At 43.5% G+C, this 21411-nt stretch overlaps 1 protein-coding gene across 2 annotated transcripts in view; it reads right to left on the reverse strand.

Annotated features, from left to right (window-relative positions):
* RYK (receptor like tyrosine kinase) overlaps nucleotides 1-21411 on the reverse strand; it is a 52057-nt gene that overhangs the window by 15664 nt on the left and 14982 nt on the right. Inside the window, exons 2-9 of one of the 2 annotated variants that reach the window (XM_085069919.1) lie at nucleotides 19430-19551; nucleotides 17652-17751; nucleotides 17193-17327; nucleotides 15726-15782; nucleotides 14933-15077; nucleotides 10964-11064; nucleotides 8630-8755; nucleotides 6058-6144 (exon numbers count right to left, since the gene is read on the reverse strand). In XM_085069919.1, the coding sequence (XP_084926045.1) occupies nucleotides 6058-6144; nucleotides 8630-8755; nucleotides 10964-11064; nucleotides 14933-15077; nucleotides 15726-15782; nucleotides 17193-17327; nucleotides 17652-17751; nucleotides 19430-19551 (873 nt within the window). Of the gene's footprint in view, nucleotides 1-6057; nucleotides 6145-8629; nucleotides 8764-10962; nucleotides 11065-14932; nucleotides 15078-15725; nucleotides 15783-17192; nucleotides 17328-17651; nucleotides 17752-19429; nucleotides 19552-21411 lie in introns of both variants that reach the window. The other variant, XM_085069918.1, reaches the window with a different exon arrangement.

A 21411-nucleotide genomic window follows, 5' to 3' on the forward strand; every position in this document is an offset into this window, starting at 1 on the left:
GGATTTTAACTGTATGTAAATTAAAGTGACCTGCAGGTGAATTCATTTTAGCACGTGGAATAACAAATCTTTAAATGACGTAGTACAATACTTTGGAAATCATCCCTCATTATTTTCTGAAGTACATTGTACTACTTTAGCTGTCTCAGGGTATTTTCTTAAAGAACTAGGATTAAATGACAAATCGAGCTCATTTCTACACTGATATTCAGAAATTTTCCACTTAGCCCTAATTCTTTAAATTCAAGTATCCTCCTTTATAAAGACACAAGAATTTAGCTCAGATGAGCAGTAGCTCTTGGTTGGTTTTTTTTGGCATGAACTATATTCTTCAGAAACAGAATCCTGCACTCTGATTTTGGGACATCAAATATATTGAACAGTTAACTTAAATACTGTACGTTTAAGGTATGAACTTAGAAATATTTTCACAAGGCTGTGCTTTTAAGAATGAATTGCCCAGAACAGTAAATTCCATTAATATAAACATGACCCCTTGGGAACAACTGTGGATGCTCCAAGTTCTGGCATATATTTAGTATGAACAAGAAACCCTTCACCTTGATTAAGACAGAGCTCTTGTACACACTTAAGTCCCCTAAATGTGCTTATTGCTTTCTCCTGCTTTGCACAGGCTGAATTCCCAGGATTTCTACTCCTACACTTCCCAACTGCATGAAGTCCTAAAGGGTTACCAATCTTGCAATCATGGGATGGTTTGGGCTGGAAGGGACCTTAAAGGACATCGAGTCCCACCCTCTGCCATGGGCAGAGACACCTTCCACCATCCCAGGCTGCTCCAAGCCCCATCCAAGCTGGCCTGGAACACTTCCAGGGATGAGGCATCTCCTCTTAACTAGATTAACAATAAATAAAAAAAATCTAAATAGTAAAATGGCAGAGATAAAGAATGCTGGAAGTCTTTTAGTGACTGAAGATGACAAAACTCCAAGCTTTGTTAAAGTTGGTAGAACAATGAAGTTTAAAGAGCTGACCTCTGTCACACACCAACTTTGCTTCCAGTGTTTTCCATGGGTGGTTTGTTTCCACACACTCCTTCCTTGTACATCAGAAAAATGTTAAGTGGTTAGAACACGAAATGGGAGCAGCAGGGTTATCTTGAACAGCACACTGGGTTGTTTTTACCAAAAGTGTACCTTGGCCAGAACATCCTAAATGAGTCAGGGCTCTGCACAGCTCACCCTCACTTCATATGTTCCTGGAATAACACAATTCCATTTGTTTTGCTAAGAATTTTCTCCTTCACAGGAAAAGCACCATTAAACAATGTGTTCTTTAAATCAAAGGTGAAACCAATGTGTTTTCTTCCTCCTCTGACATCAGATGATTTAAAAGAGCCCCAAGAAAGGCATAAAGGATCTGTTGAACACTGGCAAGAGATGCAATGTCAGCTTGGAGAAACATGCCATCAGGGACACTTCCAAAACTGAGAGGGATTGGAAACCTCTGGGAGGAAAGTGAAGCATTCCACCCTCATAACACAATCTTTCTGTAGAATATGAAACACGACAAAGAATGCAAACGCCAGCTAAGTCTCTCATCTTTCTAACGAAGAACTTATTCAGGTTGTGTTGATCCAAAGATTCCAAAATCCAAAGTATTCTAGACAACACATCCTTGCTCTTGCTGGCAATGACACACATCCTCAATCTTCCTCAGTGCCTGTTAAAGGCAGAAGGAAGGCGAATTTTCCATTGATATGTCTAAGTGTGAAAGTAACTGTGACTTTGAGTGCCTTGCCTCGAACATGGACACAGTGAAAGTGTAAAGTGCAAAGACAACAGAACAACTGGATGGCCAACGTGAAGGATGTAGGGACAGTCTGAACAAATCACACCTTTTCCCCAGGGCTTGGGATCTTTGTAGTCTGAAATTATTAGAGCTCCAAAAAGCCAAGAGAGATCCATTTTCCTTTTAAGCACTCCTTGGCACAAAGCACTGTACATATCAGAAGGCTCAAGCACCCAGAGACAGATGATAAAGCATTAAAAAAACCTCATAAACTCATGTATTTCATGAACCTGCACGTAGAAACTTTGTCACTACCATGGGCATGTTACAACTTTCTCCCTAGAGTTCCGTGAAAAAAAAAACTCTTTTAAGGATCTGGAGTGAAATCCAGCGACGAATCCTCCTTCAGCCTGTCTTTACAAGAGATGTAGTGTTGAAACTTCCAGAGAAGTGCCTCCAACTTTTCCACCCCATCAATTTAAGAGCTACAGAACAAGTAATCACTGAATCAGTTCAAAAGTACTTCAGTAACTTCATGAAGTGTTCAAATGAAAGATCCCAAATTCTGTGGCAGAGGATAAACCAGTCAAACCATGCTGAACAAGCATATTCCAATCTCTTTGCCCCCTGCAAATGTTGTTGATCAAACTTAAATGTACCCTTTGGGAGCCTGACCTAACAGTTCTACCCCAGCTTGAGAAAACAGGGAATACAGTATATTCCTGGAAACTCTCTGGATGGGCTCTTCCACCTCTCAGGACAGTCAGCAGGTCCAGGCTCTCCCAGTTTTCATGTATCACTGATTCCTTTAGGAGCAGATCCTTTCAGAAGGGGAACAAGCACAATGTTCAGAGAAATCCAGGGATGCTGGTTCCACTGAGCACTCTCTTGGTTTATAGCAATGCTCTGCATCTCACTGCACCTCTGGAAAACACCATGGATGGAAAGTGGGAATGGCTGCTGCAGCTACTGCAGTCAACTACCCGTGCTTTTAATCCTTTGGGGGCAACAATCAACCCTGGGGAAAGAATACAGGGAAGAGACAAACTAAGGCTGCAATCAATCTCCCTCCAGAGCAGGGAATTTGCACAGATATAACTATTGCCTGATGAGCACAACAGCCACAACATTCACCTCCCTGGCAAGAAATAGGAAAACTGACACATGACCTCTGTACACATCATTGGAAATCACTCCTCTTGAAAGGGCATGGATGTTGTAACACACTGACAACTAAAGGAAGGACATATGAAAAGAGATCCACTAGGACAGGCAGTGAGGGCATGACCTTTCTCCATGGATTTTCATTCAGAAACCATTCACTGAACAGCAGAACCTTCTTCTAAAAGCCAACAAACCTGAACTCCTGGCCCATCTGTAACACTCCTTGGGCTGAGATGGTTCAGCCTGGAGAAGAAAATTTTCCAAGGACACCTTTCTGTGGCCTTTCAATACTAAAAAATGGATTGTAAGACAGGCTTTTGAGCACAGGTTATAGAGACAGGACAAGGGCCAAAAGTTTTAAAACTGAAAAGGGTAGATTTACATTAGACATAAGGAAGACAATTTTATTTATTTATTGATTTATTTATTCTTCCCTGTGAGATCAGACACTGGCACAGGTGCCCAGAGAAGCTGTGGCTGCCCCTGGATCCCTGGAAGTGTCCAAGGCCCTGCCATGGCAGGGGTAGCACTGGATGGGCTTTAAGGTCCTTCCAACCCAAACCATTCTGGATTTTAGGATTATCTTGGCAATTCCAGGCTTAAAGCCATAACAGCTTCCCTAATGTCAGAACAGCCAATGCACTGTCTTTGGTTTCTCAAGCTCTGATCCTGGTGAGAAGAGGTGATTTTTCTCTCAAGGAGGTTATTCTTCCTCACAACACCTGCTAAAAGAACTTCAGTTCACATTTTCTAAAGATCTGGAATACTCCACACCCCTTCCCCATTGTTTCCTGACATTTGGGGCACCACTGGACTTATTTCATCACCTTCAGAGTGCACTTCTGGATAAAACAAGAATTCTGGAGCAGCTCATACTTTTGGCAAGGAATAATTTATCTCCACAGACAAAGCCTTTATTCCTTGTCTATTTTCCGTGACCCTCAGGCTTTATTGCCTTCAGCAAAGAGATACTTAAGTCAGTTTATTAGTTCTCATATCCATCCAGCTTTTATGGTCCTGCCTTGCTCCTGCTCGTGCCAGAACAGCAGTGTGTGTGTGGCCACAGAATGAGCAAGATCAAGGAAAAACTCTGGTTACGAGAGAATTTTTGCAGGTTTTTTTCTTCCAAGCAGATCAAATTCCCAACTTATTACACATCCCAGCTGCACACAGAGCAATCACAGCCAGGGTGTGAAAATGAAGCTGTAATATCAGCACTGCAGGTGAGCTGCTGTGACAAGAGGGAATGTGACAGTTCTTGTCCTTGCAGCTGCCCACACCTGACAGATATCAGCAAAACCTCCTCTGAACTTTTTCCACATAGATCCTCTTAAATGCTGGGAAATTCTCTACAGTGATCCTATGAATGCCATCACTCTCTGAAGACCATACTCCAGTTCACTGCAGTGAATGCTTCCCTGCAAAGGGAAGAGCTTCCTTCCTTTAGGACATGGTTGTGTCACACATACAAGCCACTGCAAGGGAGAAATATGGATTTAGGAGTGGGTTGGAAGTCCCATTTTGGGAAAGCAATTCAATAAGAGGTCATGAGAGGCAGCTAAATTAAGATCTCTTCTGACAAATGTTGTTGTGTTGTTTAATCCAATGCTATAAAAAGCAGCTCGTGTGCCATGGGCTAAGGTTTTGGAAACTATATTAAATATGAGCCAAAAGGAAAAAAAAAGACAGAACTGTTTGGCAGCGAAAGGGAACAAAAGAAGGCAGAGTTCAAAAAAAGTTCCCAAAATACTGGAAAGAAGCTTATTTTTTGGTTTTTAAATAAGAGGAGCTGGGGGTGTTCATACTGGAGAAAAGACTCCAGGGAGACCTCAGAGCCCCTTCCAGTGCCTAAAGGGGCTCCAGGAGAGCTGGGGACAAGGACTGGAGGAACTGGACAAGTGGGAATAGCTGCCCATTGCCAGAGGGCAGGGTTAGATGGGATATATCACCTGTGAGGGTGGGGAGGCCCTGGCACAGGGTGCCCAGAGGAACTGTGGCTGCCCCTTGTTCCCTGGCAGTGTCCAAGGCCAGATTGGACAGGGCTTAGAGCTTTAAGGTCTCTGCCAACCCAAACCATTCCATGATTCCATGATTTGTTCTACCACTCCATGCCATGCAAGAGAAAAGAGCACCACAAGCATATGATTGTGTGAGAAACAGACCAAGGGGGCTGCTTTCTTTAAGCAACATATTTTTCTTAAAGGTGGCAGAGAATAAATGGGTTGCAGAAAGATTCAACAACAAAATGCAGCAGCTTCATCGTTTCCCAATCAGTATCTTCAAAAATAAATAGCCAGGAAAAAAAAAAAAAAAAAGTTGCAATTCTTACAGAAGCTTTTTTTTTTAGTAAGAAAGAATTAAAGAAGTTGTCAAATGAAAAACCAAAGGCAGTAAGACACCCAACTGAAATGACAAAAAGAACTGGTAAAACAACCACTGTACTGGGAATTCAGCAAAACTTGTGGTTTTTGCTACAAGAGAATTTGGGATGAGTGCAGAGGAAGGGAGAGATGTAGGACACATGTAATAGATATTTAGGATACATGTGACAAACATGTAGGAAATTTGAAATATGATTTTCATCTACACCTACCTGGCACCTTAAGTCTGCCTATCCCCATTTCAATCACACCAACAAGATATTTCTTGAACACAGGTGCTCTATTTGGATAAACTCAGCTCTAAATGTTAACTCTCTTACTTCAGTTGCAAAGCTTAAGGAGGACAGAAACCATGCCCTGTCTTTTGTACAGCCACATGCTTATAAAAGATTTTTTAAGGTGTATTTCAGGTGTTTTTCACCAGTTTGTCAGCAGTTTTCAGGGGACAAGACTGTGGCTGGGAAGACAGTGACATGCTGGGGAAAAAACAATCTAATTTTTATTTAGAAGAATAATAAACAAATGTATTCAAGGGCAGTGACTGAAGGCACTGGTGGAGGACACATGCATTTTTCTTCCATATAAGATTACTGCTTTCTCTGGCTGAAGGAAGCATCCAAATTGCTTTTGCTTTTTAAGCAGTAACTATTTGCATATTTTGGGGAGGAAGGGGTTGCTGGGAAAGCCAGGTTTGGCACCCTCAGCCTGCAGCACAATTCAATCCACCTGCACACAAAGCCACTCCTTTATGCAAACATACCTTTAACAGTTTTGACAAAAACTTGTTTCTCTTTACTGGGGTCTTTTTCTTCTATTAGAATTCCATGGAAAATGCGGCCAAACGTGCCTAGGAAGAGAATATCCAATTAGTATTATGTGGTTAGGAAACACTGATAACATTAAGAATATCTTAAGCAAACAGTACCTTTTACAGCAGCAAGTGAGGAACAACTGCAGTTAAAGTGTCTCTAAATCCTACAAAGTCACCAAGAGAGAACCAAACCACTCTCCAGCACGAGGGGGATTCACAACTACAGGCAGTAAATACTGAAGTTTTACATAAATAAAAACTAAGAGGACAAGCATGAGAGTGAACTAGTGACAGCAGCAGAATCCAGTGAAATTAAATATCAATATAATGACGGTTTGTTTGTGGCACTTCAGTCAACTCCCTGCACTAGGAACTCAAGCTCCTTTTTCTCACCCAGCCAGTCTAGAATTCTCAGCCAAGGCACTTCTCACAAGGAGCAAGTTTTCTGGAAACATTCACAAGGAAATGGTAATTTTGGCCAGCCAGCACACATGGAACAGTCTGAAATAACCAGCATCACATTACTCAAAAGTTTCACCTCAGCTGGAAGATGCTGGCTTTGTTTGGGGATCTTTCAGACTCTCCAACATTCTTCCATTCACAAAATGGTGCTGATGCTACTGCAGGAAGAGGAGCTACACTGAGGAGCTGGGCTGAGAACAACTGGTAACACACACAGAATTAATTGGTTTTTACTGCTCAGCTTGGCAACACTTTTCTGCACCGAGGTGTGCCTAATCTCCACACAGTCTATTCCAGCATTACAGCATCTTCCCAGTGATTCCTCCTGCCTGACTAGGTTGAAAGATCTTTGATAGTATGAAACACAGGTTTTATTTGTTTCTAAATACCTTGAACAGGGGCAGTGCAACATTTCCATCACCTGCCTTGAGGCTGTAAGGAAACCCTGCATGACAGGGGTCTTCAGACTGCAATTTCACTAAGCAGCAGCTGAACTCAGGAGACTCTCAGGCAACCACAACTACACAGCATGAATTACTTAACAGCAACAAAAACCCTCCTGTCTTGGTTCTTGAAGGCTTCAAGAAAGTGCCTTAACTACACATTTCCAAAATGTTAAAGCAGGTGAAGCTACGGAAGCTACTCCAAGTTTATAATGAACCTCTGGCCAAGATCCATAAAATGTATCTGAGTTCCATGCACACATTTACTTTATCCCCTTCTTCCCCTCTGAAGTTCTTTTGCTCTTCAGTGGCAGAGACTCAACACTGTTACAATCCTGAACTAAAACTGGTCAGGTCTTTTAGGTCCTCTGATATGTGGATGTGGCACTTGGGGACACGGGTGGCATTGGCAGTGCTGGGGGAGTGTTTGGACTCGATGACCTTAGAGGGCTTTTCCAACCTTAATGATTCTGTGATTACCTTTTGAAGGATCTGACTCAAATTAACAGCTGGAGGCTAAGAAACAAGATCCCAGGATTAACTAGGTCAAAACTGCATTCAACAGCTCTTTAAGCCTCATCTGGCAGAACAGGGCAGCTCTGTGACCAAACATCTGAAGCGTTGCTGGGGCACTGAGTCACTCCTAGTCACGGATGACTCCCAACATCCCAGCTACAGGCAGCCCAGAGGAACACAAAGCACATCCCACATGCCAAGGAAGGTTTCTGCAGGGCCCACACTGGAAGTGAGGACAGAACTGCCTCCTCAGAGGCTCAGAAGCACACACTGAACAAGAAAGAAACATCCTCCACTGTTGTTCAGACTAACACAAAGCGTTCTGCACCCAAATCATGATTATATCTGATCTCCAGCTTTGGGAAGTTTGATTCCTCAGGGAACACAGACTCAAAGTTGCAGCAGTAAAGATGAATGACAAAGAAAACTAAATATTTAAGCCTACTTTTCAAATTCAGTATCAACAAGAATCGACTGATGTTGCGCATGAACAATTCTGAAGTGAACATTAAACAAATAGTGAACAATTCAGGAATTGGATGATCCTTGTGGGTAATTTCCAGGTCAGGATCTTCCATGAAAAGAATCAAGCAATCTCTGAATCTTTTACTCAGGGCTGTAAATGTTGCATCTGTCAATTAGATTTCCAAATGAAGTTATCCAATTGAGACACCAAGTTTGGGCAACTGAAGTGTTCCTGGGTTTTGGGTTAGCTTTGTTTTGCTTTTTGTTGTTGTTAAGAGCAGCTCTCCTGTAGGAACTCCCAAAAGTGAGCTATCCTGACACCGAAAGCCCTGGCTGATGACCTCACTCCTCAGCCACCCTTCATTTCAGGGAGCAGGTCATTAAGACAGACAAGCTGGATGATTTACTGAGCGTGCTTGGTCGCTCCCCTAGCCTAATGAAGTCTGGAAGCTGCTTTCCCCATACCCCACACCCCAAATGCAAACATAACTCATCATTCCTCCCCTCCACCGAAGCTACAAAGATCACAAACGTCATCCATGAATGATTTCAGAGAACTCTATAAATAAATATATACATGTATTTATATATCTATACCATATTGCAGGAATAAAGTGCCTGAGTGCTGTAAATACCTTCTTGGAGCACATCTTTGAGGGTGATCCTCTCCCTGGAGATGGCTATGTCCTTCACTTTAGCTTTGGCCTCCATGAGAGTGACACTTTTCAGATCATTCTTCTCTATCCGTAATGTGGGATAACCTGAGGAGCCAGCAGAGCCAAACAATCCAACATAAATACCCTTGGAATGAGAACAGGCACAGGGCTTCACCTCAGCACCACCCACAGCTCCACACACAGCACCATCTTAAATATATTATTTATGAATTTTAAAAAGATGATAGTAGTAAGCAACAAAAAATACAATAATCATCTGCAGGGAAAGAACTCTCTGGAGTGTCATGCAAACAACTCCAGGTGAAGGAAACTCCTGTAGTGAAGGTGATCAACACTGCACTGCCCTCAGGAGGAGGAAATAGATTGGTGGAAAACTTGGAGCAGGGAAGATTCCTTACCCCAGAAGGACATTAACAAACGACCAGTGCCCTCTTCTGGCACTTCCAGACATCTGGATACACCAGTAGAGTCAGAAAGGCTGGAATATTTTTGTACATGTGTATGAGTTATTGGAGAAATCTCAAGAATTACTCTGATAATACTTTCTTCAAAATTTAAATGTTACTGAAAACAAAGTTATGCAACTATGGAATGACCAGGAATGTCAATCCTGCTTTTCTCACACATCCAACCTCTTTTCTTATTTTCATTTTCTCCATTTCCAGTGCTACTGGAGGTGTCCCAAAGAAAAATTTCATCCCCCAAAGCATTGTCCAGTGCTGTCACAGCTGCTCAGCTGGTGGAGTTCCCATCCCTGGAGGGATTTAAAAGCTGTGTGGATGTGGCTCTTGGGGACATGGGTCAGTGGTGGCCTTGGCAGAGCTGGGGGAACAGTTGGACTTGATGATCTGGGAGGGCTTCTCCAACCTAGAGGATTCTGTGACTCTAAGAGATGGAAAATAAAGAGGGACTCAGGTGACAAGGGGGAAACCAGCTCTAGAATTAGTTGCAGGATAAGGTCTCAAACCTCCATAGAAAGGAATTTTTTGAACATTTCATATATTATTTTTTTTAAAAATCTGTTTTTAAATTAGTGCTTACACCAAATAAATTTTAAAGGCAGCTCTTTGCAAGGGAAAGATGAACTTAGATGGTAAATGAGATCCTTTTTTTTTAGGGATATACAGTATAATTTAGAAGCGAGCCAAATCTCTCCCAAAGTTGCAGTTCAGCCTCAGGTAAACACCTGCTTCCACACATGGGGAGGAAAAAAGAACACAGGAGGGTGGAGAGTAATGATGACCTTTCTGCTGTGCTCCCTCATGATGGGACAGTCACTATCACCAAGTGCCATCAGAGGACAGTGGGAGAAACTTTGGAGTCTTATTAGTTGCTTTAAAAAACCTCCATGTGTCCCTATGCTGGGCACCTTCCCTGCAGCTGGAGCAATGCTGGATGGGATAGCCCTCCATTAGACAATAATTTGAGGAGTAAGAACTCCACAGGTAATAAATACATTCATTAACTACAGAATTAACTCAGAATACAGCTGAGAGCACTTGGTCTGTTCAACCTGGAGGAGACTGACAGATGTGATCCCAGTCTGCAGCTCCTCTCAAGGGGCAGCTCTGAGCTCTGCTCTCTGTGACAGGGACAGGGCACAGGGAATGGCTGGAGCTGTGTCAGGGAGGCTCAGGCTGGAGATCAGGAAAAGAGGGTGCTTTGGACAGCAGTGCCAGGGATGCACAGGGATGCATGGGTGGGATTGTTGGGATGTTTGTGCAGGGCCAGGGGTTGATCCTGGTGGGTCCCTTCCAGCTGGGATATTCTGTGATTCTGTGGTATCAGTTACCAGATCAGTATACAAGCTGCTGCCAACCTTCCTTTCCACTCACTGCCCTCTTCAGCTATTTTATATCATTTCAAGCAAAGCTGCAAGCAAAAAGAGATGAACAGAGTAACACAACCATCAGGATTCATGCACATGGGATCACTTGCTTTGGTAACAGATCCCAGGGCTGGGTGGATACATCCTGTTCTCTCTCCTCTGCCTGGACTGCACAAGGCAGGCTCTTCCCAGTGTTAAAGATGCTTCTCAGCTACTGGTGAAGTCTGGCTGGCTGACTGCTCTGGGTGCAGGGAGACTATCCTAAGGGACAAACACTGTCTCATGCTCATATGACCACTCACATGCCCCCAAACTCACTCCTGACTATGGCATGGCTGGATAAAACACACAATGCGTGAATTCAAGAGGCAAAGCGACAGAGCCAGAGGATTACTCATGCTCTTCTCTTGTACTTGACCCCACAGCAGTGTGCCAGGAGGGTCTGTGCTTAGATTAACACTTACTGGTTACTGGTGTGGCGTTGTTGGGTGTGTCAGCCCGCAGGTACTGCGTTGTCTGTGTGGAGGGCTGTGACAGCCCCTGCGAGCTGCTGCTGTCACTGATGCTGTTGGGAAACAAAAACACACATCAACATCACTGCTTGCCACTCCAACACGGTCCAAATTAACTTATCGATGCCAAAACCAGGAGATTTTCCAGGCAAAACTCTGAGAGAGCAGAGTTTTTGAAGTCTCTCGCACATGTAAATGTCTATCAGGTAACTCAAAATTTTGGCACTAAGCATGAACAGCTTCCTCCTATTTGCTTTCCAGAATCTGCTGTATTTTCTAGTACTTTCCCCCCACTTTTGAGCAACTGAAGTGAATAACAAAGCATTTCTTGCCAGAACCACCCTGTCATACCAAGAACAACTATTATATTCCAGAGAAGATGTGCACATGTTTCTCTCATGGCACTGATGTCCCACTCAGATTGGGGCTCTTTTACAGCCCAAACTGCTCTACCCTACTTTGTCACTCTCCTCCCTAAGGGTACCTGTTGCCCGTTCCAGCACCCCCTACAACATGCTTTTTGAGATGCTTTCTTAGGGCAGAAGGACCAGAGGTCCACAGAGTATCCATGAGAAAGGTAAGCCCCAGCTTAAACCACAGCAGGCTGATTTCTATCTTATTTTCACAGCCAAAACCTTACAAAAAGGGCTGTTGCAGCTGTAATGGACCAAGAACCTGTTACCAGGTCAGATAGCACAGACAGAAGCTTTTTTAATGTCCCCTCCTCAAACACACACAAACATCCCCTCCTTTTATCCAACTTCAAAGCTTCTCCACTGCTGATTGTATCGGGAGGACAAAGAGGAAACTGCTTTGGGATATGAGCTGTGCTTTGCCAAATAATCGACATTTAATGTTTCTTGGGCTGCTGCTGAGCGCTGACCAAGCAGTGCCAGCCATCCCTGTAGGACTGAGGCATGGCTAGTGATGCTCTCCAGGCCCACTGCTACTTTGGAAGCCAGACTGCCTTTAAAAAACAGAAATCCAAGTCCACTCTTCCCCATCATACCACAATCACAGATGCACCCGCTGAATTTTTAATTTGGAACAGAATCTACTGGTTCTCACAATACACACTTATTTATAGCTGGCCTCAATCTCTCCCTGAAACTCCTTTTTAACAGTTATTCCTACATACCCTGTCTTCCAGGTGCAGGGTTCCAGCCCAGCATTTAGCACGAGGCTAAAAGCCACAGTTGCTGGTCTAGCTGCTCCCCTTTAACTTCCTTCAGAGTTTTTGAAAGAATACTCTCTGGTGCTGGCAAATTATTACTGCTTATCAGAACTGTTCCCACTACTAGATCCATGAGCTGCTTCAGTATGATCCACTCTGCAGTGAGCTCCCCAGTAAGGAGTGTCTTGGCATGGTCACCACATCAAACACCGAGGCACAACTTGCATTTCCTTTTCCTGCTCTGGCTAGAAACTCCTTTTGTAACCTGATCACCCACCAGCCCTTCGGATTCCTTTGGCTAGAGGCAAGTGTGAGAAAGGAATTATTCCTTTAATGCTTGTTGCAAGTTTGAAAACCTCTCTTTTGGGTTGGCTTCATTCTGGTTTTTAGGTTTAACTCACTTTCTGAGCTTCCTCACTCGCATATTTTGTCAGCTATTTGAATGATGCCGCTTGCTTTAATGACTCCCATTATCCTGCTGTTAAACCATGCCAGCTTTCCTTGGCACTTTTCCAGTGCCTTTGCTCCAAGGTTTGCAGCATTTGCTGTGGACTTCCAATACAATGTTCCTAAATAATCCATGTGCAGCCTGTAAACTCGGTTGCCTGGCTTGAGCTTCTAGTTAACAACCCTCCTCGGTTTTATTTAGTTCTGGGGGTTGAAATTAAGAGCACCAGTGGGTTTTCCAGGCTCTGTTGCTCCTGGGAGGTCGTTAACCCTAATAACATTGTCATATTCCATTCAGGAACCTTTTACAGAAACTGTTTGAGATTATTATTCACAACCAAATGAAAAGTTGTTGCTTCCACAGCTCTTAATCTTCACATTTTGCTTCTGTTACATCTTTGCTCTGGCACTGCCTGAGCACAGCTTTTACATAGCAGCACATCCACAGTTCTGCCAGGCCAGGCACCTCTAGGCTTAAAAAAACAAGTAATCATATGGTTCTTGAAGAGCTAAACCCCAGGAGCTTCACAAACTTCATAAAAATCACACAATGATCTGGGTTGGAAGGGACCTTGGAGATCATCTCGTTCCAATCCCCTTCTATGGACAGGGATAGTCCCCTGAATCTATCAGAATTTATCAATAAGGTATATAGCGATTCAGAGCAAATTACTAACACCTACAAACCACAGAGGACTAACATCAGATGGATTTTTAGCTTTATCTCCACAGAAAGTCAGTTGGTTTTTTAGCATTTTTACCTTGTATTGCCACAGAACTCCAGTGCAGTGGAGTAGATGGAAGGACATCTGATCACACAGCTGGGCTGGACACCGCAAAACCTCACAGATGACACTACCCCACACCAGAAATGTTTTTTCTTTCTGAATTATAGCAAGCTGCACATGCTTTAACACCTTCAGCTGATTAAAATCCCTCAATCAAACAATGAGGCACAAAGGAATTGAGGAAGGCTGACAAGTTCATTTGGTTACCATCAATTGAGAAACCACAACTGCTCAATGCAGTGGCACTGCCAAGGCCATGTGGCTGGGGACACTAGGGGAGGGAATGGCAGGGAGAAAACTGAAAGGAACAGATGAATGGATAAAGAGGAGGATGAAAAGATAAAGCTACTCCATGAGGCTGCAGGCAGCACAGAAGCAGCTCAAGACATCCTTTAGCTCAAGATACCCTTTCACAGGGGTGACCACCCACAGGCCGACTGTTTTCCAAAGGATCCAGTTTCACACTGCCTGCTCCTGAACAGTTGCATCTGATGCAGGCTGTTCATACAGCCTCAGTCCACCTGCTTTTCCAGCCTCCCTTCTCCTCAGTGCTCAATCCCCACTCCAATGCACTTGGATTCATGTTACAAGTCCCTTTTCCATGCATGTGCCACGGTTTTTCCGGACTGGAAATATACTTGGGAGAGCCCAGCATTGCCAGTTTTATAACCAAGCAGTTGCAATGCTCAGACTGCACCCTAAGGCCAAAGTGAACACTGGAAAATCGATTAAAGTAGGGAAAACTGAAAGTTGGTCTCCTGTAGATGTCAGTAAAACCCAAATGTTTTCATACAATCATGGGATCATGGAATGGTTTGGGTGGGAAGAGACCTGAAAGCTCATCCAGTCCCATGCCCTGCCATGGGCAGGGACACTTTCCACTAGCCCAGGCTGCTCCAAGCCCCAATGTCCAACCCGGCTTTGGACACTTCCAGGGATCCAGGGGCAGCCACAGCTTCTTGGGACACCCTGTGCCAGGGCCTCCCCACCCTCCCAGGGAACAATTCCTTCCCAACATCCCACCTAACCCTGCCCTTTGGCAGTGGAAGCCATTCCTCCTTGTCCTGTCACTCCAGGCCCTTGCCCAAAGTCCCTCTCCAGCTCTCCTGGAGCTTCTTTAGGCACTGGAAGGGGCTCTAAGGTCTCTCCAGAGCCTTCTCTTCTCCAGTATGAACATCCCCAGCTCTCTCAGCCTGCCTTTCCAGTGTGCCCAAGTCAATTTTCCCTTCAATCCTGACAATACCTGCAGATCTGATTCTGTCTGAAATTTCCCACTCCACACAAATATTGTGGCAAAACTTGACCAAGCACCTCATAAACAGCATAGCATGTGGAACTGCTGCCTTTCTCTAGCACAGCTCTCACCACAACCCCACACAGGCAGTCACTGCTACAGCTTGCCATTGAGAGCAGAAATTGCAAATTACCACAGAGTGCTCATTTTGAGACCAAACTCCCACAAATCTGAGTAAACATATCCCAAAACCACACTGGCAAAGCTTGAACACATACCTGTCATCCAACTCTATCCTTTTCATGCTGTGGAGGTGCAAGACAGCCAGGATTATTGCCACCAGGAATATCACAGCACAGCACACGCCCACACTGATATAGAACACCCGGGTTGATGTGGTGGGAGCTGCGTTTACAGGATCATCTGGAACAGAGGAAGAAAGCTAATGAACACTTCTCACAAAGGAGAGAAACCAACAAAAAACCCGAAAGAAAACCCCCAAGAAATGACATTTTGTTTGTTTGTTACAACAACACAGCAGAGGGGCTGGAGGCACGGAGAGGCAGGGGCCTCACCATCCCAAATGTTCAGTCAGGAGAACAACTGCCCTGGATGAGACAGCGGGAGGTAAAGAGAGCACTGAGCAGTGCATCCCACTGCTTTCCAACAGCATTTTTACAAAAACACTCTCATTTTGGGTATTATGGAGCCAGAGTCAGCCAATTACATCTCCAGCTAGAAGGAGAGTAAAAGAAACAACCTCATTTAATTCCTTCAATAGTGACAAATTAAAACAGCAAACCAGACATGTCCTAAGGTCAAGACAATAGATCAGAGTAATGCACAGAACCCAGAGCCCCTAAGATGTGATACAAGAGTTGTTATAAGACTTGGAATGGGGTTTTTTCCTCTTTACCAGTTAAAAAACAATTAATTACCAAAAAACCGCAGCAATACTCAGTATAGTACAGACTACCTGGGGAGTGTTTTCATAGGGAAAGCTGTGGAATCAAAGCACATCCCAAGTTTTTTTGTTTTTACACCCCAAGTTGTACATTGAGGATTACTTACAGATAGCCTTGCTGCTGTTTTTATCAGCTGTTGGAGATTTCAATTCTGGTTCAAGCTCTAAAGAGATGAGAGAAAGCCATTCAGTTTGGAATATCTTTATTACTGTAGCCCTTCACATTGCCTCAGGTATGGAAAAACAGATCTGCTTGTCCGAGGAGGAGAGCTGACTCAAGGACTACAGTTAGCCCTACATTTCCATTTAAATACCTAACCATGGTAGAATTAAAACCACACTGAAACACACAGCTCAGGTATTTCACCACTGACACACATGTTCAGTGAGGCAAAGCTTGAACCCACTGAATCCACTTAAAACCCTGCAGCTTGCCCAAGGTCCAACGCAGCAGAAAGTGGAGGTGCAGAGAATGTTGGAAGTGGTTCTGTCTGACCCCCTAGAGAACTGTGTGGTGCCTATGGAAAGCTCCATCACACATCCACAACTCAGTAAGCTGTGAATGGATCAGCAGGGCTGACTTCTTCCACTTGGAATATTTGAAAAAATACCCAAAACCTCATGAAATAAAGGTAAAAACATCAACATTATCAGCCAGACCTCTGTTTTTACTAGAAGGGGACACACACTTTGAATTAAGAATGGTATTCCTGAAACCTCAGTGCAAGGAACACAAGCAATCCAGCATTATGTGCTGCAAGGCGTGGTTGGCTTTTCCATCCACACCTTCCTCAAGTTCATCCTTAGACATTTATACCCAAGAAAGTGACACACTTCCCTTTGGAAAGACAGCTACTGTCCTCAAAGGCCCCACTTAAGCTGAGCAGAGCCAGGAGGAGCATGAAAGAGAGAAGTGGCCATCCCCAAATACTGCCTAGGAATGGACACCACAGCCATTTTTAAGGAGGGCACAGCTCTTGGGATTCTCCAAAATAATTTTCCTCTGATGCCTATGAAAATACTAGGAAATACTATGAAAATTCCAGGAAGCAGCAACAGTAAACAAGAACAATCCAAGAATAAATTATGCTTGCCAATTCCCAAGTGGAAACACAGAAGAGCCAATCTAGGATTTTCAAAGTTTGGATCATTTTGTACTTCACATCTAACAGACTAACACCTCCTACACTCAATAAACAGCCAATTTTATCACCATTTATAAAGTAAGTAGATTTTTTTGGTAATTCTTAGAACAATTTGAATTCTCAGAATGTTGCGGTTTTGAGGGAACTGTTTTTTTCTTTCCAAACACAGAGAAAATGCTATTTGTTATATATGTATTAAAAAGTCAGTCAGTGCAGTGGAACTCTTGGGGAAAGTTGCTCATTCATCAGCTTCTGCTTTAACCAAAAGTCCCCATTCCTCTCCAAAAGGCAGAATTTTAATTGATTTCTTCTGATCCTCCCCAAAATTCACTCTGTTCCTCCTGTCCTGGATCACACACCATCCCACTCCCTTTTCCTATCATGCTTTAACAGTAAAAACTTTTAAATGGCTGAAACTGCATCTCTTACTTTTGTAGCACATTTTCCTTCGTTTGAAATTTAAAACTGTGATGTTTTTTGAGGAATTTATTGTTAAGTTGAGCTGCATCAGTATTGTGACATCGGAGTCGAGTCTGCCAGTGCAGGAGAGTTCAACACGGAACACTGTGAACACAACACAACACAACACAACACAGGGATTTAGGTGAGGGTGAGTCCTTCTCAGACACTGGGATGAGAGAATATTTAAATAATATTTCAAAGTATCTTTTGAGATGTTGCTTATAAAGTACATTGCTAAAGCGCTCAATACTAAGAAATGCTATTGTAGTCTTCATGCCTCATTGCTTCAGCTATTAAAGCATTAAAGGACACAGATTTTAAATTCATCTGTGTCAATTTTACTAAGCATTAGCAGATGACTAAAACTGCATTTGTGGCTAAGTGACCATTATTAATCCAAGAGCTGGGTGGGGGTGGGAAGTTTACCTGAGAGGGTGCGAGGAACTTCTCCTTGTAGAGAAATGTTGGCCTGGGGCAGAGCCATAGCCATGGGATCATGGACCTGAAATCCCAGTTTATACTCAACCTGCAACAACAGTTGGGAGAGAGAAAACACATCAGAAATCTGTCCAGCAGTAACAAGAAATGCAACATCCCTTTTCATAATTCTTCTTGAAAATAAAAAACCATATGTTATTTTCAAAGAGTGCTGGTAATTTTAGGCATCCACATTCCAAGTTTCTTATGTGACAAGACTTTTTCAAATAAAGAAAGCCAAAACAGAAGCTACTCTTGAAATCATTCCTTAAAATCTGGGGCAGAACACAGAGTGCTGTATTAAAAAAATTCCCCCACAAACCTTATTTGTTGATACTTTTAGACTTACTTGTTCAAAAGTCAGTTTATAAAAGCCATAGGAATTCAAAGAACTCCCCCTCCCACAGTCAGTTTTACAAACAAAATTGCTTAGAAATAGTTCATTCAACTATAGTCAAGATTTTGTTTCCACTTAAAAAGCTGACTCTGCACACATTCATTAAAAAAAAGAACAGGACCTACTCTAAGTCATAAGATCCTCTTGGAAATTCATCCTACCCCTCCACTCTCAGCTGAACGAATTTGTTTGACTTTATCCCAATAGCTAGTTTTTTTCCCCTTTCTAAAACATAATGTGGTTGATTTCTGTTATCAATTTATTCTTCAGTCAGGATGCCAAGGGAAGAGACACAACCCAGTTTCTGAGCTCCTGCAAGCTGCACTACACCAAGTTAGAGCACAGGGTGGGATCACAGGAATGGGAAGCAGGGCTACACAAGCTCCAAAATTCCTACTCAGAATTCACAGCCAGGACCAGGGAAACACAGAGCAGGGCCAGAGATGCAAGTAGCCCATGGCTGAAGCTGTGACAAGGGAACTCCTACTCAAGTGAGAAGTGACTGGACTGTCACTGTGCAGGTGGAATATGATATGAGGGCTGGCTGGCCCTCATTCCACTGCAGGCTAAAATTCACTTCTCTTAAAAAGTTACACCTTGAAGGGAAGAACAATGGCAGGAGGAACCTTCAGGACCTGCACTGCTGGAGTTGTTTAATGCTACTGCTCCTACTGCAGCCCTTCCTACTTAAGGGCAGAAGAACAACCATCACTCAAGTTTAAAAAAAACAGAATGAACATCTGGCAGAGACTAAACAGATCATTTCATATAGGAAAATAAATTGTTAAGTAACTGGAAATGCTTCAGAATGTAAGAGCATACGCAATCTCTCTGACAGCTGTTGCTGCATGCTCCAGCCATGGTGATTAAGTGATATAAAAACCCTTTCCATTTAATCAGGGCTCAGTAATAACATACTGGATGCTGCTTTTATAGACTCTCCTTGTCTCCAAGCATATGTTTCTAGAAATCTCTACAACAATTGCTCTGCGTATGATTTCCAGAGGCTTCAGTTCATGGCTGCCCTTCTGTGTTTCCAATGCACCAAGGGAAGAGATTCCACAGCCAGTGGCTTGTATGTATACACACACCTTGCCAGGAGCAAGAAATATAAAGTACTTTAAAATAAGTGCTTCAACTTTCTAAAATAAGATACACGTTAGACATATACCATCTTAACTCATTGCCTGCAGTCATATAAGTAACTATTTTGCACCTTGCATATGCTAATTTTTGCAAAGAAAAAGGCCATTAAATGATAGCAGTGGGTATTCACCAAGCAGAAAAGCTCCTGTCTCAAGGACCCAGAGCAGAAGCCATGCCTGCTCACCTTGGATTTGGCATGCCAGGTGAAGTGGAGATTGTTGGTCTCGCTGGGTATTAGGAGATTGAAGGACAAGGCATAGTGATTAACCACATCATTCCTCACATAGGACAGCTCTGCATCCAGACCTGTAAGGAGAATGAGAAGAGTAAGACAGGGAAGAACAGGACTAAACACAGTGGAATAAACAACTTTCAGGACCATCAGCTCCACTTGTATCTGCATGTTTAAGCAAACACTTCCCCAAATCCATAAATTCCAAGGCAGGTTTGGAGACCAAGGCTCACAGACGTCAGCCCTCACAGAGTGCTCCAAAGCCTTACAGAGCAATCACTTCACAGAGGTGTCACATCCTAAGGAACAGGAAAAAGCTGGAATGTAATGGAAAGAAAGATGACTTTTCATACAATTATCCAGGAGAGTCATTACAGGCTCTCCTGAACATCCCCTGCTCTGCTTCTGGGAATCACGGCTTGTTTTTTTCTTATTTACAATGTGCTCACTCAAATCAAACTTATCAGCCAGTTAATCACAGGTAATTCCTTCTGGAATAGCTAATTTCTTGAGCCTGAGACACCTAAGCAGTATGGAATTAGCTTCAAGGTAATCACAGAATTAGATCACAGAATGCCAGAACAGTTTGGGTTGGAAGGAACCTTAAAGCCCATCTCATCCCACCCCCCTGCCATGTGCAGGGACACCTTCCACTACCCCAGGCTGCTCCAATTCCCACCCAACCTGGCCTTGGACACATCCAGGGATCCAGGGGCAGCCACAGCTTCTCTGGGCAACCTGTGCCAGGGCCTCCCCACCCTCACAGGGAACAATTTTTTCCTAATAACCCATCTAAATCTTGCTTTTATCGGTTAAAACCATCCCCCTTTGTCCTTAGCACTGTCTGCTCACGTAAGAAGTCACTTGCAAAGAGTGAGAGGTGACATTTGTACTCCCAGCAATACTAACATTTTGTGTCCACCCCTTGCTCTCTGAACATTTAAATAGACCTAGAGACCCGAAAGCCCCATACAACTACTCATTATAGGGCACTAAGGTGCATTTCCCTAAATAAGACACAGATTCTGATACTCTAAATGCTGCAGCTGCCGCTATTTTTCGCAGCACATGATCCAAGGTCACGCTGAACACAGGGTAGGACCCTGCAGCTTGCCCTGGGTGTCAATAGCAATTAGTGGTAGAGTAAGCACTGCTTCCCTGCAGGGGTAAAATGAATCCCAGCTCCATATCCTCAGGACAAAACCACACTGGATTTGCAGTCAGTACCATTTGGCTTTGTCTCACACAGCTCTTCCTCCTGTGCTCCCAGTCAAATGCTATCTATGCTCTTGGACATGCCAGGAGAACAATGGGGCAAATCAGACACTGAATATTCCACACTGAGGGAATGGATTTCAAATCAAACACAGTAAAAATGGGAATGTAGATAGTGCATTCTGGGATGCCTCACTGTGGCCTTCCAGTACCTAAAGGGGGCTTATAAAACACAGGAAGACATTTTACAAAGCCAGGAGGTGACAGGACAAGTAGGAATGGTTTTAAACTAGGAGGAGAGATTTAGATTGGATATCAGGAAGAAACTCTTCCCTGTGAGGGTGGGGAGGCCCTGGCACAGGTTGCCCAGAGAAGCTGTGGCTGCTCCATCCCTGAAGTGTCCAAGACCAGGTTGGACAGAGCTTGGAGCAACTTGGGATAGTGGAAGGTGTCCCTGCCATGGCAAGGGGTTGGAACTGGATGACCTTTTTCCAACTTAACCATTTGGTGATTCCATGATATTTATTTTTTTTATGGCTAGAAAGTCAAGAATATTGGAGAGGCTGTGACTTCAAGAAAACAGCATTTAAGGCATCCTGAAGTTATTTCAAGAATCCAGGGCATCATGAAAGGTTGGGTTTTTTAGGAAATTAGGTAAAAATAAATCCAAGCTAACCAATGGACTGTGTAGATAAGCTGCATTTGAAGAAAGGGATCAT

This window comes from Lichenostomus cassidix, chromosome 9 (genome assembly GCF_008360975.1).
Source record: "Lichenostomus cassidix isolate B80296 chromosome 9, HeHo_3.0, whole genome shotgun sequence".
Lineage (NCBI taxonomy): Eukaryota > Metazoa > Chordata > Aves > Passeriformes > Meliphagidae > Lichenostomus > Lichenostomus cassidix.